This window comes from Alligator sinensis, unplaced genomic scaffold (genome assembly GCF_000455745.1).
Source record: "Alligator sinensis unplaced genomic scaffold, ASM45574v1 scaffold206_1, whole genome shotgun sequence".
NCBI classification, from domain to species: domain Eukaryota; kingdom Metazoa; phylum Chordata; order Crocodylia; family Alligatoridae; genus Alligator; species Alligator sinensis.
The window spans coordinates 51,798-68,109 of record NW_005843055.1 but is presented as its reverse complement, the minus strand read 5'-3'; the positions used below and the strand labels follow the sequence as shown (position 1 = coordinate 68,109).

Sequence of the window (16,312 nt, the reverse complement as noted above, 5' to 3'; positions counted from 1 at the left end):
CCACATCCCTCCTGAAGTGCGGCACCCAGAACTGGACACAGCACTCCAACTGGGGCCTGACCAGTGCCGCATAGAGGGGGAGGATCACCTCCTTGGACCTGCTCGAGATGCACCTGTGGATGCACGACAAGGTGCGGTTGGCCTTCCTGACCGCGTCCCCACACTGTCGGCCCATGTTCATCTTGGAATCTTTGTGGCTGCCTATAAGTTCATCACGGGGGCCACGAAGGGAATTGGTGAGGTTTTATTCACCAAGGCGCCCCCAGGGGGTTACAAGAAATAATGGCCACAAGCTAGCAGAGAGCAGATTTAGACTGGACATTAGGAGGAACTTCTTCACAGTTCGAGTGGCCAAGGTCTGGAACGGGCTCCCAAGGGAGGTGGTGCTCTCCCCTACCCTGGGGGTCTTCAAGAGGAGGTTAGATAGGCATCTGGCTGGGGTCATCTGAACCCAGCCCTCTTTCCTGCCTATGCAGGGGTCGGACTCGATGATCTATTGAGGTCCCTTCCGACCCTAACATCTATGAATCTATGAATCAATAATGACTCCAAGATCCTTTTCTGCCTCTGTGCTGATGAGAAGGGAGTTCCCCAGCCTGTAGGTGTGCTGCTGGGTCTCCCCCCCAGGTGCAGCATCTTGCACTTGTCAGTGTTGAACCCCATCCTGTTCTCATCCGCCCACCCCTGTAACCTGTCCAGATCTAGTTGTAGCCTGTCCCTCTCTTCTAGCGTGCCCACTTCTCCCCACATCTTAGTGTCATCTGTGAATTTGAACAAGGTGCTTTTTACGCCCTCATCCAAGTCGCTGATGAAGATATTGAACAGCACGGGCCCGAGGACCGAGCCCTGGGGGACCCCACTGCCCACATCCCTCCAGGTTGAAAATGACCCGTCCACCACCACTCTCTGGGTGCGGCCCTCCAGCCAACTAGTGACCCATCTGACCATGTAGGCATCAACACCACAGTCACCTAATTTTTTAATGAGAATGGGGTGAGAGATAGTGTCGAAGGCCTTCCTAAAGTCCAGAAAGACTACGTCCACCGCGACACCTGCATCCAAGGATTTTTTGGCCTGGTCGTAGAAGGCACCAGGTTGGTCTGACAGGACCTGCCCCTAATGAACCCGTGTTGGTTGCCCCTAAGCGTATAGTCCCCTGCTGCCCCTCGCAGATGTGCTCCTGGATAATCTTCTCAAAGAGTTTCCCCAGGACCGAGGTAAGACTAACGGGCCTATAGTTTCCCGGGTTTTCCTTCCTCCCCTGCCGGCTCTGGAGGGCAGAGATTCTACATCTCTGCTATAGGTTTACGTACAGAAATGGCTGAGTCTGTAGCTAAGGTGGAGTGGATCTGTCTGGGCAATACCCTGCGCCCTTGTAACACCTGCCGTGTCCTGCATGGGGCTGTCAGCACCTGCCCTGCAGTCGCACAGCCCACTGCCCTGGGGCATCCCCAGGGCTGGTGCCCTTTACAGCCCCTTCTCCCCAAGCACAAACACCCCTGCACAGCTCAAGCTCTCCCCTCACCTCCGTGCTGACAGGCTGCATAGCAAAGACCCCGCTGTACCCTGCTGTGAGAGCCCACGTGCGGCCCAACTCCCTGGCTGCACTGTGCCTCTCCCCGGTCATCTCCCAGGCAGGGTCCAGGAGAAGGGCATGCTTTCCCCAGAGGAGCTTGGCCCCCGCAGCTCTCAGGTATCTGGATGGAGCCGGAGTGCGTGCAGGTCACTCAGTGTCAGTGCCGGCTCCGGAGGGCAGGGTTAAGGGTGCGTGGGCGAGCATCTTAAGTCTTAATTTCCTGTTTTCCAGCTGTTTGAGGTTTACTAAACTTGGAATTCAGGAAGGGCTGAGATGGAGCCGTAAGAGCTGCCGTTCACTTGGTCAGACCCTGGTTCTGTCTCGCTCGGTGTCACACGGTGGACGACAGAGCAGAGGCTGAAAGGGAGAGTGACCGGGTCTGAGCAGGGTTTTCCCTTGCAGCATGCACCATTGAAGGTCCAGGAAGTTCTGACTAAGAGCCAGAAAAACAACTCCCTGGTGTTTGTTTTGAACTTACTACCTGCTGGTTTCCTTTGTCACCCCAACCCAGGCAGCCTTGAACTGCTGCTTCCATCAGCCGCTTGTTCTGATGGCCAGCACCCTTCGCTGTTAAGCACTTGGGCCTTACTTGTACAGGCTTGTCTGGCTTCGTCTTCCTTCCTCTGGCTCCTGTTCTGCTGGATTCAGGAGCCCTTTTAGCCTCCAAGACATTCTCCCCAGGGAGAGGCTTGTGCACTGTACACACCAAGTGCCCTCTCATTGCCTTTTCATAAAGCCAAGCAGATGGAGCTCTCACTCTTCCTCTGTCGATTGCTTTTTCCAAGCCTAGAACTACTTCTCTGCTTCCTTCCCATGTTTTCAGCATCCTTCAGCTGCTACTGGGCTGTGTATGTCCGGATGAGGCAGAGACAAGCAGGGTGGAGAGGGTTGGAGAGGCCTGTACCTTTCTAGGACCCAGGAGAGACCTCAGCACCGTAACCCACTGGGAGTGCCCTCACCCCCAATGCTGGGGATAACGGGCCAGCTGGTGCCAGTTCCCCCGTTAGCTCAGGGTGTCTGTTGTGGCTGATGGAAAGAACATGAAACCTGCTGCAGGGCTCAGGTCACGCTCTGCTCCCCGGGGGCCAGGATGAGATCTGCACAGGGCATGGTTCCCTGCTGCCTCTTACGGGTTTCTTGCATTCCTCTGACCCCTCGGGTTATGGCAGTGGTCAGGACAGACTCTGGACAGGTCTGGCCCAGGCTCATGCGCTGGGTTGCGGAGGATTTTGCTGTAGCTCGGACAGTGCTGATTGTTCTGGACTGTCCTGACTTGTGAGTGCTTAACATTCAGTTAAGATTGCTTTTGTGTATGGACTCGTGCATTTTTTTATATTTTTTTAAATAGTTTGTTTCCAAGGCCAAATTTGCCAAAACTAATTCCAAATCCAAGAGTCCAGAACCATAAGTGGCCCTACTACCGGCAAACATCCTCCACCCTAAACTGGGGCTTCAGATGTTTCCAAACATTTGGCGGGCATCCTACTTGCAGGCCCAAGCCCGGAGGCTTGGGGTTCGGATGCCCCCGAGTTTTACTTACCATAAGGCCCTCAGAGCAAGCAAGGGAGGAGACTCCCATTTCCATAAACTGGGCTTAAAGCCACTGCACCTGGACTCGTACATGCGTAAAACCAGGGTTTCACAACCTACCGTTCCTGGGTCAGCTCCCCCCCGCAGAGAGCTTAGGTCCGGCCTGTAAAGGTCCTTCCAGCCTAGGGCGGCATGGGGGAGCAGTGGCAGCCCTCCTTGTCTGTGACTGTAGGTGTTGCCGGCCCCTGCCGTACATGCTGTGGGTGCGTCTGTAGGCGTCCTTGGAGACTGCTGGTGACGGGTCCATGAGACCCAAGTTGCTCTGAGGAGTGTTGTTATTAATGTCTGTATGTCCCAGCCTCTGCCGTCCCTGGGACACTTGTATCTCTGCAGTTTCACAGATTCATAGATTTCTAGGGTCGGAAGGGACCTATTAGATCATGGAGGCCGACCCCCTGCCCGGGGCAGGAAAGAGTGCTGGGTTCAGACGACCCCAGCCAGGTGTCTGTCCGGTCTCCTCTTAAACACCTCTGAGGAAGGGGACAGCACCACCGCCCTTGGAAGCCTAGTCCATGTCTGGGCAACCCTCACTGTCAAGAATTTTTTCCTGAGGTCCAGTCTAAATGTGCTCTCCCTCAGTTTGTGGCCATTATTTTTAGTTACCCAGATGGGCGCCCTGGTAAATATTGTATTCCCTATTTCCTGCTGTCCCCCCCGATGAGTTTGTAGGCAACCACTAGATCACCTCTCAGCCTGCTCTTGTGGAGGCTGAAGAGATTCAGGACCCTCAATCGCTCCTCGTAGGGTTTTTTTTTCTGTAGGCCTTTAACCAGACGTGTGGCCCTCCTCTGAACCCTCTCCAGGTTATCTACATCCCTCCTGAAGTGCGGCGCCCAAAACGGGGTGCAGTGCTCCATCTGCGGCCTGACCAGTGTCGCATAGAGGGGAAGCATCACCTCCCTGGACCTGTTTGTGATGCACCTGCTTGTGCAAGAAAGGGGGCGGGTACCTTTACTTATTACTTCACCACACCGGTGACTCAACTTATTTTGGAGTCGACTACGACTCTGAGACCCCTTTCCACAGTCGTGCTCCTCGGAGTGGTGCCTCCCAGGCTGTAGGTGTGTCGATGATCCTTCCTCCCCAGGTGCAACACATGGCACTTGTCCTTGTTAACCTGCATCCTATTTTGTTCAGCCCATTTCCCCAGCCTGTCCAAATCTGCCTGGATTCACTCCCTGCCCTCTAGTTTGTCTACCTCCCCCATAGTTTGGTGTCATCGGCAAACTTGGACAGGGTGCCTTCTACTCCCTCTCTTAAGTCACTAATGAAGATATTGAACAGCACGGGTCCCAGCACAGAGCCTTGGGGGGCTCGGCTGCCCACATTTCTCCAGGTAGAAACTGCCCCGGCCACCACCACTCTCTGGGTGCGTCCCATAAGCCAAATTTCCACCCGCTGGACTGTGTAATAATCTACATTGCAACTGTTTAGTTTATTTGTAAGAATTGGGTGCGACACTGTGTCAAAGGCCTTTTAAAAATCTAAGTAAATAACATTTACCTCTATTTCTTCATCCAAGCATTTTGTGACCCGGTCGTAAAAAGAAACCAGGCTAGTCAGGCAGGATCTGCCTGCTGTGATCCCATGCCGGTTGCCCCTTAGCATTATTTTACCCGCTGGTCCCCCACAAATGTGATCCTTAACAATTTTCTCAAAGGTCTTGCCAAAGATAGAGGTGAGACTAACCGGGCTATAGTTACCTGGTTCCTCCTTCCTCCCCTTCTTGGAAATAGGGACCACATTGGCCCTTTTCCAGTCCTCCGAGACACGTCCTGAGCGCCATGAGCGCTCAAACAGTCGTGCCAGTGGCTCTGCTATGACTCCAGCTAATTCACTAAGTACCCTTGGATGAAGATCATCAGGGAAGCCTGGGGAGGGCAGTGCTTCTGTGTGATCCATCTCTGGGTGGACCAGGAGTGCTACAGTGCTGACAGCGAGCTGGGTTGGCCTTTGACAAGAGCACCAGGGAAGATCAGCCCTGCCCCTAGCCAGTCTTTGACGCTGCTCCCCCCTTGGGATCCTCTGCTCCAGGGACCCGCTGCTCAGCCCAGCTGCAGCCTCGCTGGCCCAGCTGAGGTGAGCCCGCCCCTCTCGTTGCAGACTCCTACTGCGAGGTGCTGCCGGTGGACGGGCCGCCTTCCTTCCGGGGGCAGTCAGTGAAGTACGCGTACAAGCTGACGGTCGGCTGCCAGCGCGTCAACTCCCCCATCAAGCTGCTGCGTGTGCCCTTCCGGGTCCTGGTGCTGCACGGTAGGGCCTGCTGCAGGCGGCATCCTCCCCGCAGCCACCCACCGCCGTGGCACTGACTCTTCCTCCTTCCCTCCCTCCCCCAGGGCTCAAGGATTACCAGTTCCCCCAGGATGAAGCTGTCGCCCCCTCGAACCCCTTCTTGGAGGAGGAGGAGGGGATGAAGAAGGACCCTCGGCTGGCAGACCTGGCCACAGAGCTGCTGATGGCAGCCACCTCTCGGCGTAGCCTGCGTAGGTTGTTCCCTGCTCGTGTCTCCTGCCCCATCCTGGCCACCAGACTGCTCTGGCAGTCCTGCCTACCCACCGGTACAGGAGCCCTGGGGTTTGCAGCAGCCGGGGGAAGCTGCCCCACCCAGTCAAGGGCATGAGCAGCTGGGAGCACCCTGCTCTCTCCAGCCAACCACCCCCAGACTTGTCCTCCTTCAGCCAGCCAGTCCCCGGCTCCAGCTGACACGCAAAGTACGTTGCAGCAGGTGGCAGCGTATTTTTTGCTAGATCCAATACCCACACCGTCCTCTCCCCTTGGAAAGCCACTAAGGAGTCCCAGTGGGTGGGTAGCTGGAAGAGGGGATGGAGCGCATGCCCTCAGCGAGTTTGCAGATGACACCAAGCAGCAGGGAGTAGATGCACTGGAGGGTAGGGCTAGGATTCAGCGAGACCTTGATAAATTGGAGGATTGGGCCAAAAGAAATGTCATGAGGTTCAATAAGGAGAAGTGCAAACTCCTGCACTTAGGAGGGAAAAATCCTATGCTGGGAGCTCTGTTCTGCAGAAAAAGACCTGTGAGTTAGAGTGGACAAGAAGCTGAACGGGAGCCAGCAGTGTGCCCTTGGTGCTAAGAAGGCTACCGGCATCCTGGGCTGCATCGGTAGGAGCGTTGCAGCAGATCAAGGGCAGTGATTCTCCCCCACTATTCAGTACTGGGGAGGACACATCTGGAGTCCTGTGTCCAGCTGTGGGCCCCTCACTACAGAAAGGATGTGGACACTGGAGAGAGTCCAGCAAAGGGCAACAAAAATGGTTGTGGGGCTGGGGGACATGACTGGTGAGGAGAAGCTGAGGGAACTGGGCTGATTTAGTCTGCAAAAGAGAAGATTAAGGGGGGGATTTGATAGCAGCCTTCAGCTCCCTGCAGGGGGGTTGCAAAGAGGATGGAGCTGGACTGTTCTCAGATGACAGAAGGAGCGATGGGCTCAAGCTGCAGCAAGGAAGGTTGAGGTTAGATATTAGGAAAAACTCACGAGGAAGGTGGTAAAGCATTGGAACAGGCTCCCTAGAGAGGTGGGGGAATTTCCTCCTTGGAGGTTTTTAGGATGAAGCCTTGGCTGGGATGATGTAGTTGGGGATGGTGCTGCTTGGAACAGGGGAGTGGACTGGATGACTCCTGTGAGGTCCGTGCCAGCCCTCATTGTCTGTGGTTCTGTGAAAACTCGGTACTGGGGAAGGGATGGGCAGCTCGGTACAGCTGCCTGCCACTAGTCTGCTGTGCTGCCCCAGCGCCCTGGGCTCTCTCTAAGAAGGGAGGAACCATCTCATGGCTGCAGCCTGAGCTTACTGAGCCATTCCCTCTCTCCGCAGACCTGTATAACATCAGCAACACCCGTGGGAAGGTGGGGAAGTTCTGCATCTTCAAGACAGTCTATAAGATCGGGGAAGACGTCATCGGGACATTCAACTTCTCGGAAGGGGACATCCCCTGCCTGCAGGTCAGTGCAGCCCCTGCTCCCAGCCCCACCATCTCCGTGACCAAGGCCAGGAATGCAAACACCCCTTAGCTGGCCCATGGGTGCATGTGGGGGAGCACAGATATCCATGGGCTTCCCATTCAGTGGAGGGGCCCTCCTCAGGCTTCCCTCTGGGTTTGGTCAGGGGTGGGGTGAGGGGTGTCACCACAGGGGATCACATCCCTTTACCCTACTGGCGGAGGGGCCACCCAGCTCAGCATCACCCTTGACCCCTCACATGTGCGCCATGGCCCGCAGTACTCGGTGAGTCTGCAGACAGAGGAGAGCATCCAGGAGGAGTTCCAGCGCCGGCGCGGGCAGCCCGTCTCCTTCAGCACTCACGCCCGTCACCAGGAGTCCTGCCTGCACACGTCGCGCAGCAGCTTCAGCCTGCCCATCCCGCTGGGCTCCACGCCAGGGTTCATCACCAACATCGGTGAGTGCCCGCCGGGGCCGGCCATCGGGAGGGAGCCACTGGGTGGGCAGGCGCAATGCCATCCCAGAGCTGTGGCTGGGCTCTTGCGGCCGGGTGCTGCCGCCCTAACCCAGTGCTCCCATAGCTGCTGCCCAGTGCCCTTGTGCTGGCAGCCTCTGAGCCCTCTCCCCACTCTGCCCAGTGTCTCTGAAGTGGAGGCTGCACTTTGAGTTTGTGACATCGCGGGAGCCGGTGGAGACTCACCTGGTGCATGAGAACCAGTCAGAGACGGTCACCTGGAGCGGCGTGGAGCAGATCGACGTGGACACCTTCAGCTGGGACCTGCCCATCAAGGTTCTGCCCACTAACCCTGTCCTGGCCTCCTATGTGTCCCCCTTCTCCAGCACCAACTCCACCACCATCTGATGGGAGGCTTGGCCTGGGCCCTGCGCATCCTCCCCCGTGTCCTGCAGGACTCTCATTGCCCCTGTGCGAGGAGGGGAGGGACTAGCGCTGATGTGCAGACTGCGTGCCGCCTCTGCGGCTTGTCCCCAGCAGCCGGCCCATGCCTGGCTGGGCTTCCCTGAGCTGTGAGCTCTTGGGTTGGTGACCCATCTCCTGCTCCTTTCACCCGCACGTGGGCTTTGCTGGAGAGAGCTGGGCGAATCGGTGAGCTGCCCCGACCCCTCCCAACATTGCGCCCCTGCCCCAGAGCAGGAAAAGGAAGAGAGCTGGGCTCTTTTAGCCACTGCCTGTCACCGGGCTTGTGCACTGGCTGCCTTGCCAGCCCCATGCAGTCTGCTCTGAGCTGCGAGCTTGGCCTGCTCCAGGTCCAGGTCCAGGTCCACCCACTCTGCCTGTGACCTGCTGGGGGGCAGCGCCTTAGCCCTCGGCGCAGCACAGTGATGGGCTTGTGCTCTCTAGGGCTGTGGCCCTGGCTAGGGAACAGCGGGCTCCCGTTTCCCACCAGGGCCAGGCCAGAGAAGCCTGTGCTGGACCTCGTATCCCCTGGGCTGGAGGGCAGGTCCAGTCCCTCTGGGCTGCCCAAGGCCCTGGCACTGCCCACACAGAGCTGACACCAAGCAGGACCACATGGGCCAGGCCCTTCCCAGCTCGGCCCCCGGCCCCTTCCCCCACAAGCCCTTCCCAAGTCTGTTTGTGTGTGAATCAATAAACAGCTGAGTGCCTGACCCACAGCCTGTAGCAGCCCCGATCCTGCCCAGGGCTTTGCACCGGGGGGCCCCCGAACAGCCCTCACTGTGCCCCAAGCCCCTGCCCTGTGCCCCTGCTCTGCGCTGGGCCTGCGTGCAGGCGCCTCCTTGCTGTCCCACGGGCCTTTCAGAGCCCGGAGCGTGGGGGCAGCGGGGTGTGGAGGACTCGGCTGGTGTCCTGTTGTCTCCCCCATGCACATCCCCGGGCGCACAGGCAGAGCCCAGGTGGACTGTGATACGTTTATTGCGAGAACAGAACATCTACACAGGCTCTGCGCCGGCCGGGCGGGGTGCCGCACAGCCCGCTCCGCACCAGCGCCTCGGTCGCTTCAGCCCAGCAGGGCACTGTGGCCCCCTCTCACGGCACTAGGCAGGGACACCCCACGGAAGGCCTGGCCTGCGGCTGCAGTTGCCCCAGGGCACCCAGCACGTGGCCGCCTCCTGGCTTGGCTCCCCCCCGGGGCCCAGGTGCTCCTCCCCTGGGGGGCAGAGGCAGGGGCTGTAGTGGTTCTGAGGGTGGAAGGAGCCTCTGGGCAGCGCAGCGCAGTGCAGGGTGGCCCCAGGACGTGCTGCAGGTCTCGCTGGTGGGGTGTGCCCTGCCAGTGGGGCAGGCAAGGGGTCTGGAGGCAGGAGCCCCGGGCGCAGGGGCAGGAGGCTGCCTGGGGGCCATGCACATTTGGAGCCGTAGATCAAGCTGGAAAGAATTGATCTCCTTCCCCTATACCCAAAAGCTGCTCCCACCGAGCCGGGCTGGGGGCTGCCTGTCCACTCCCACCTGGACACTAGCATGGTGCCATCATCCCCTCCCCTGCTTTGTGAGGCATACTGCCCTTGCTGTGCCCGTCTCTGGTCAGGCAAGAGCCCCCACTCTCCTGGCCCAGCCTCCACGTGGCTTCCCCCAGACAGGGGCTTCTGCGCATGGGTAGGAGCAGTGGGGTGCCCGGAGCCCCCCGCTCAGAGCTGGGGCTGCTCTTCTTGGAGAGGGAGCTGTGCTGTGGGCAGGAGGGGCCTGGTGGGATAGGGAAGCTGAAGCAGAAGCAAAGCCATGCCAAGGCAGCGCTAGGCCGTGGGTGCAGACCCGGATAGTGGTTTCCCTGGAAGGTGGCTGCAGTGGAGGGTCTACGTGGCGGTGGTGCAGGTCTGGCACATGCAGTGGGTGCGCCGGCGGCGCGGGGCTGCCGGGCCTCTACCGGCTCAGCCCCGTCTCCAGCACCTTGTTGAGCGCAGGTTCAGGGGTGCCGGCCGAGCCCCACTCGCGCTCCAGGCTGTTGACGCAGGGCAGGCCGGGGTTGGCTTTCTGCACCACGGAGATCTGGCAGGTCTGGGCATCATAGTGGGCCTCGCACCAGTCGGGGAAGTCAATGGGGTGCTGGGTGCTGCAGGGAGAGAAGGGATGGGCCGTCACCCCGCGCTGTGGGGGCACGGGCTCCCAGGCCAGGCTGACCAGTGAGTTACCTGAAGCTGCTTCCTCACCCCACACACCCCTTCATCATCCCCACGCACCCCTCCGTCACCCCCACAGCCCGTGGGGCAGCCCCACAGCTGCCGCGCAGCCCAGCCCAGCCCAGCCCATCTGGTACCAGCTGCTCATCCTGCATTGGCGGCACATCTGCAGGCCCCGCACCCAGGTGCTCCTCTTGCCCTGTTACTGCGTCCTGAGGACCAGCCCCCCGACCCACTCACATCTCGCAGCAGCCCACGCCGACGGGGTGCAGGCAGGTGCAGAGCAGGCAGTTGGTGCTGAGCCACGACTCCCCCAAGCTGAACTGCTTCCCCTCGTACTGGCAGGTGGCTGGGAGGGGAAAGGCAGTGATGAGGCAGTGGCCCAGGAACACCCCAGTGGCCCGGGTGCGGCCCCAGCCCTGGCCCAGGCCCCGTGACAGGTAGGAGCATGCGGCAGCTGTTGCTGAAGGAGCCCCGGGCCTGGTGCAGGGACAGGTGCGGGTGCTGGCACCGACAGCCCCAGGCTGTGCCCAGCAGCCAGGACCATGCCAAGAGCACCAGAGCCTCGTCCTGCCCTGCCCTGCCCTGCCCAGGGAGGCTGGGAGCTCCATAGCGGTTTCCCAGGCAGGTGGTGGTGGTTCATGGACCGCCGCTCTCCCTTGTCAGCCCACCGGGTTGCAATGACATCCCTTAATTGCAGAGCACAGCACCCGCTGCCAGGGGAAGGGGAGGCCTCTCCCCGTGCCCCACATCTCCACCTCTACTCCGACCCCCTTACCTTTCGCCTGGAAGTAGCACTTGGCCTGGGAGCCCTGGAGCTGGAAGAGCAGAGACAGCACCAGGCAGAGCCTGCCCCAGACCTGCCCGGCCTTCAGCCCTTGCCCGGCCATGGCTGCAGCTCAGATGGGTTCTTCCTGGCCCTGGCGAAGTCCCACTTCTGTCTCCTGCTCTGTCCTTCGCTCTCCCTTTTAATGCTCTTCCCCGTCCCCATGGGAGATATTTATAAAGTTCAGCTTTACGACCCTGGCCACCAGCTGTGCCCCACTGGAAGGTTGTAAAACTTATTTCCTGATTTGAAAGGCACGAAAACAAGAGGCAGGATCAGGACTTTAACAAGCTGCGAAAAGCTGATTCATGCCCTCCGGGCAGGGCTCCAGTTGGAAGCCCCAAGGGGCCCGGGACGCGGCTGGGAGGTCACGGAGCCGGCACCCGCAGGTGCAGGGCAGCCCCTCGCGCCGGGGCCCGGGCACAGGCTCTCTCCGAGTCTGCCGGGGGCGCCGAGCTGGCTCCGGTCCCTGAGAACATCCACGGATTAGATGTCAGGGCAGCGGGTCTCCGAGTGACCGGCACATCCAAGCCTGGAGAAGGGCCAAAGGCTGCAATCATGGCAGCTGTGCATCCACCCCTGGGCTGGCAGGAAGGGTGCCCCAGCCCCGTGGCAGAGCGTGGGACCAAAGCCACCGCACAGCTGTCACCAGGCCCAGCCCTCCCTGCCCTGCAACGCTGTGGCCTTGCAGCTGCCGGCAACCCAGGGCACGAGGGCGGCCCTCCCCTTGGTGACGCCTGCCACGGGCCAGCGTGTCTGCAGCCGCCGGGAGATGCTGCGAAGAGGGATGCTCTGGCCCCGCGCTGCAAAGAGCAGGATACAGGGCACAGAGGACACACGCCAGCAAAGTCCCTGGGCTCACACCGCATCCCAGAATCTGGCCCCACGGCCCTGCCTGGCTGGACGGCAGCATGTGGCCAGGCCACGGAGCCACGCAGGTGCCCGGGAGACAGCCCTGCCCTGCCCAGCGGGTCTCCAGAGCTAGATGAGCTCTTCTCAGGGCTGAGCAGGAGACGCGGGCAGCCCGGCCTGGACAGTGCAGCCACGGCTCCTGGAAGCAGCAGAGGATGCAAGGGCTGAAGGATGGACAGAAATGTGCAGGGGGCAGGGGCTCAGCTGTGGCACCTGCATGGCCAGAGGACGAGGGCAGCAAATGGGGCCCCAGGATGGCCCGGTGTCAGATCCAGCACCTGCTGCCTCGGTGGAGCTGGCGTGAGCTGCTCCGTGTCAGGCCTCCTCCGGGTTTGGTACAAGTTTGGGTTTGCCTTTGAGGCCGACTGACCCTCCAGTGCATCCTAGCTCTGGAGATTCCTGCCGGCCACCGCCACGTCCACCACTGCCCTGGGCAGTGGGGCAGGCGTCCAGGGACGGGGGGACTCTCCATTACCGGAGGCGTCAAGGAGAGGCTGCGCAGCCACCGGCCAGGGTTGAACTCGGCATTGCGATGCCGTGCACTGCTGTGGGGACTCCCCGGGCTGCAGGCTGTGCTGGGGGCCCCCTTCCACCACTCCTGCTCCGTGTCAGGGAGTTGTCACCTCTTTCAGAGGTGCTGGGGACCGGCTGCAGCCCAGGCCGCGATGGGAACGGGGCTGCGCCAATGCTGCTGTGGGACCAACCCGCAGGGTCCTGACTGGAGGGTCTTGCCCCTGCGCTCAGGCTCAGACCGGCACTGCACTGGGGGCAGAAAGGGATTTATCCCCTGCTCAGATGGGTGCAGACTGGGGGGGTTTTCCCTTCCTCTGCAGCGGGGGCACGGCCCTGCCTGGGGTCTCGAGAGCATCTATGACCCCCCTTTGCAGCAGCAGGGTGTTGGTGGCTGCACCCCCCTTCCTCCACTGGGGCAGGGGCAGGGGAGCCCTGCGCTGTCGACCCGCTGCTCTCTGCGTAGCAGCCCAGGATTTGTAGGGATCCGGGTCCCCGGCTGCTCTGCGGCTGCCCCAGGGCTTTCCCCTGCTCAGGCCTGTCCCGCTGAAGGGCTCCCAGCTGCAGATGCAGCAGTTCTCGTCCTTAACCCCCAAAGCCGTGACCAGGTGATTTCGTGGCATGCCCAGGACTCTGGGCCTCAGCGCCTTCCCAGTCCGGCGTGGTGCTCCCCTGCGCTCTGCAGTCACGGTGCCTCCCGGCCTGGCGTCACGGCTCATTTCATCACCGCGCCTCTGCCTGCGTGCCGGCCCTGCGTGACTGCTGTAGACACGCTGCGTCCCAAGAGCAGCCCTCGGGGAAGTCCTCGGGTCACCCCCAGCCCGCACCGCTCCTCTCAGCACCCCTGTCCTTCTCTCGCCGTGAGCGTCTCCTTAGCACCTCGCTCCTTGGCGAGTGCCCAGCCTCTGCACTGAGCTCGCGGCTCCCGCGTGGCACCGTGTCCGACGCCTGCCCGGCGCAGGCAGGCCGGATCTGCGCGCTGGCCTTGAGCCACTAAGGGTGGACGTCAGGGTCTAGTACAACCCACCCGTGTTGCAGCTCACCCCTGTCTTCTCCATATCTCTATCCTTTCCCTCAAAATCATGGCAAGGCCTGCGGAGGCCTGCGGACCACCATTTACTCCCTTAGATACAAGTACACGGAGACAGCCACGTGTCTGGAATAAGCAGAGACACCGTCGTCCTGGATGACCAGACACCGCAGTATGAAGTTGTCTCCCCGCCGCCCGGCACATACCGACAGCAGCAAGGGCACACGTGGCTCTGTGCGGTGCTTCACGCCTCCGAGCCCCAACATGGGGCACAGTCATCCGGCTAGCAAGGAAGACCCGAGCGCAGGCTGTGGTTTTCGTGGTACAAACCTTCGGGCAAACAGACTTCACCCCAGTGCCGTTCTGCAGCCCTCCCTCCTGACCCCCACGTAGGTGAATTAGGCACTTTGCCGCCCGCGTGGATTCAGGAGCGCGGCTGGAGACGCGCGGTCCCCTGACGCGAGTGCACGACCTCGCTGAGCTTCATTTCCACTTCGGTTCTGGTCGTCTCCGTCCCCGCTCGCAGTCCCGCCCTCACCTGCCGTCACCGTGCTCATGACAGGCTGCGGCTAACTTTTCATCCAGGCTCCAGGCCGCACCTTGACGTTCTCCAGCCGCGACCCCTCCACACTCCCAGCGTGGCCACCGCTTCCCTCCATCTCTCTAATTGTGTGGTCAGGCAGCCTCGTGGTAGGGACGTGGCAGGCGCTCACAGAATGGGAACAGGTCACCCCTGCCTCTCCCCGTCACACACTAATGCACCGAGCTCCTGGAGTCTTGTGATCGGTGTCGTCTCGTCCTTCGCTCGCTCCTGCTTCTCTGAATGGAAGTCGCCGGCTCTTCACGTCCTCCTGGAGGAGCTGGCGGCTCGCCTGGCCCTGCCCATTGAGACCTGCTCTGCTGTCCTGGCGGCGTCGGCGCTGCTGGAGTGGGAGCCGTCCTGCATGGCTGTCCGCAGAATCCCCCTCCGCTTTGCTCCAAGTGCGGAGCAGAAACAGTCGCCGCCTCTGCCTCTTCTCCATCGCCCGCGACTCAGCCGCGTCTTCCTGCTGCAGCCCAGGCCGGCCCCCAGGCCGGGACCCTGCGTCGTCCTGCAGTGCTGAGGTTTCCTGCTCCGTGTCCTGAGCCCACCTGCCAGAGACCCCACACCTGGCTGGTGCCCGGAGCCTCCCGTCAGCTCTGTTGCGTCTGCACGACCGGACACAGCTTCTCCGTTTCTCCACTTTAACTGCAGTTTTCACCTCTCCTCTTAGCCAGGACTTTTTAAACCTCAAGTGCCTTCCTTCATGGTCTCCAGTAGGTTTGCCTTGTTCTGGACAGCCCTTAAAGCATCTCAGTGATCACCCCCATTTCCTCCCGCTCGGTTTAGCTCCCAATGGTTTTCAGGTCCTCCCGGTCTGGCACTTCCGAAGCACCGGGGCTGTGGCGTTGGCCAGGCCACGCTGGGTCTGCGCGTCACGCCGGCCGTTCCAGCACAGTCGCTTCCCCACAGCTCTGCGATCGAGTTGCTCTGGCAGGAGGGGCGACGGTGCCACCGGTGTGGGCTGCCCCGTCTTGTGTTGGGGGTTAGCAGCAGTGCCGCTTGGTGAGTCCTTGCCACGCTGACCACAGCTGGGCCCAGGGGTCCCTGCCAGTCCCATGCTCCAGAAAGCAAATGTCCTGTGAGACCCTGCCCAGTCCAGAGGCATCTCTCCGAGAGCAACCAAGTGGCGTCGGAAGCGATGCTTGATCAGAGGGCATGAGCAGGGCAGGGCGGGGGTCACTGCTGTCAACAGCACCTGCGAGCAACGCTCGCTGCTCGCGTGCACTCCTGTGTCTGCCAGGGCGGAGGGCTGGAGAGGAGATGGAAACGGCCCCGCAAACCACTCGGGGCAGAAAACCTGCAGACAGGGGAGGCTGGTGGGGTGTGGGGCTGGCCTCCCTCGCCGCCTGGCCGTGCCTGCTGCAGGTGGGTGAGCTCCTGCCGAGCGTCGAGACAGCGCTGCTGGACCCGAAAGGCTGCTGGGAGCCGAGGGCTGGAGCCAGAGCCGGAGCCAGAGCCAGACCAGCTGCAGGGAGAGCACCGACCTGTGCGCTGGGCACTGGAGCCAGTCGGGACCAGCTTCTCCCTCTCTGACGACCCCTCACAGTAACCAGGCACCTCGCTGGCACGTGCTGTACCCTCCCCGGGGCTCTCCCCTGCCCGGTCAGACTGGACAATGGTGCCTGCTGGGCTGGGGCACGGCATGAAGGGCCCTGGTGAGTCCAGAGGCCACTCCACGAAGCTGGTCACCACGTCCAAGAGCAGCTTGTACCGTGCTAAGGCAGGCAGACAGAGGAGACAGCAGCACCCCTGAGTTGCTCTGGGCTGGGGAAACCGGCCACTTGTAAGCCCCAGGGCCCAGGCTGCAGGCCGCAGCACCGTGCTCCCCGCAGCCAGAGGGTCCTCGTGCCTGGGGGCAGCTGCATTACTCCACGGGAGCTGGCCTGGGCCAGGGTTTGGAGTGAGCTGGGACTTGGGCTCTAGTGTCCAGATGCACCTGGAAGGGACGCGATGGTTGCAAAGTGCGGTGCATGCCCTGGACACCCACCCCACCACTGCCTCTGCTTGGGTGCCAAGGTTGCCGGTCCCTTCTGGGCATCATGGCTCGAGGACACCCTCTGCCCCTGCTTCTGTGGAGAGCTGGACCGTTGCACTATGGCCCCATGCAGCGCATGGGGCAGGCCAGGGCCCAGACAGGCAGGGCACCCGGGTGAGCAGGCAAGGACCTCGTGGCATGGCACAGAAATCATCCTCCCGCTGCCCAGCCGGCTGGGGGCTCCCATGGCAAAGCTAGTGCACCG

The 16,312-nt window shown here is 61.2% G+C and overlaps 2 protein-coding genes across 2 annotated transcripts in view; one reads left to right on the top strand and one right to left on the bottom strand.

Annotated features, from left to right (window-relative positions):
- Positions 1–8,747, top strand: part of RGP1 (RGP1 homolog, RAB6A GEF complex partner 1) — an 18,262-nt gene extending 9,515 nt beyond the window's left edge. Inside the window, exons 4-8 of the mRNA XM_006037020.3 lie at positions 5,270–5,419; positions 5,503–5,649; positions 6,997–7,124; positions 7,401–7,578; positions 7,760–8,747. Coding sequence (XP_006037082.2) covers positions 5,270–5,419; positions 5,503–5,649; positions 6,997–7,124; positions 7,401–7,578; positions 7,760–7,983 — 827 coding nt within the window. The 3' untranslated portion in view covers positions 7,984–8,747. The remainder of the gene's footprint in view (positions 1–5,269; positions 5,420–5,502; positions 5,650–6,996; positions 7,125–7,400; positions 7,579–7,759) is intronic.
- Positions 8,748–8,835: 88 nt separating this feature from the next.
- On the bottom strand, positions 8,836–11,438 carry MSMP (microseminoprotein, prostate associated). Its single transcript, XM_006037019.2, has 3 exons — positions 10,990–11,438; positions 10,452–10,560; positions 8,836–10,144 (listed from the first exon to the last, which is right to left on the bottom strand). The coding sequence occupies exons 1-3, from the start codon at positions 11,099–11,101 to the stop codon at positions 9,955–9,957; spliced, it is 411 nt and encodes a 136-aa protein (XP_006037081.1). The 5' UTR covers positions 11,102–11,438; the 3' UTR covers positions 8,836–9,954.
- Positions 11,439–16,312: the final 4,874 nt, after the last annotated feature.

Coding starts and splice junctions, on each gene's coding strand:
- MSMP (XM_006037019.2), bottom strand. CDS start 11,101: ATGGCCGGGCAAGGGCTGAAGGCCGGGCAGGTCTGGGGCAGGCTCTGC. Junction 10,561..10,989: donor GTGCTACTTCCAGGCGAAAG/GTAAGGGGGTCG, acceptor TTCCCCTCCCAG/CCACCTGCCAGTACGAGGGG. Junction 10,145..10,451: donor GGCGTGGGCTGCTGCGAGAT/GTGAGTGGGTCG, acceptor CTCTCCCTGCAG/CACCCAGCACCCCATTGACT.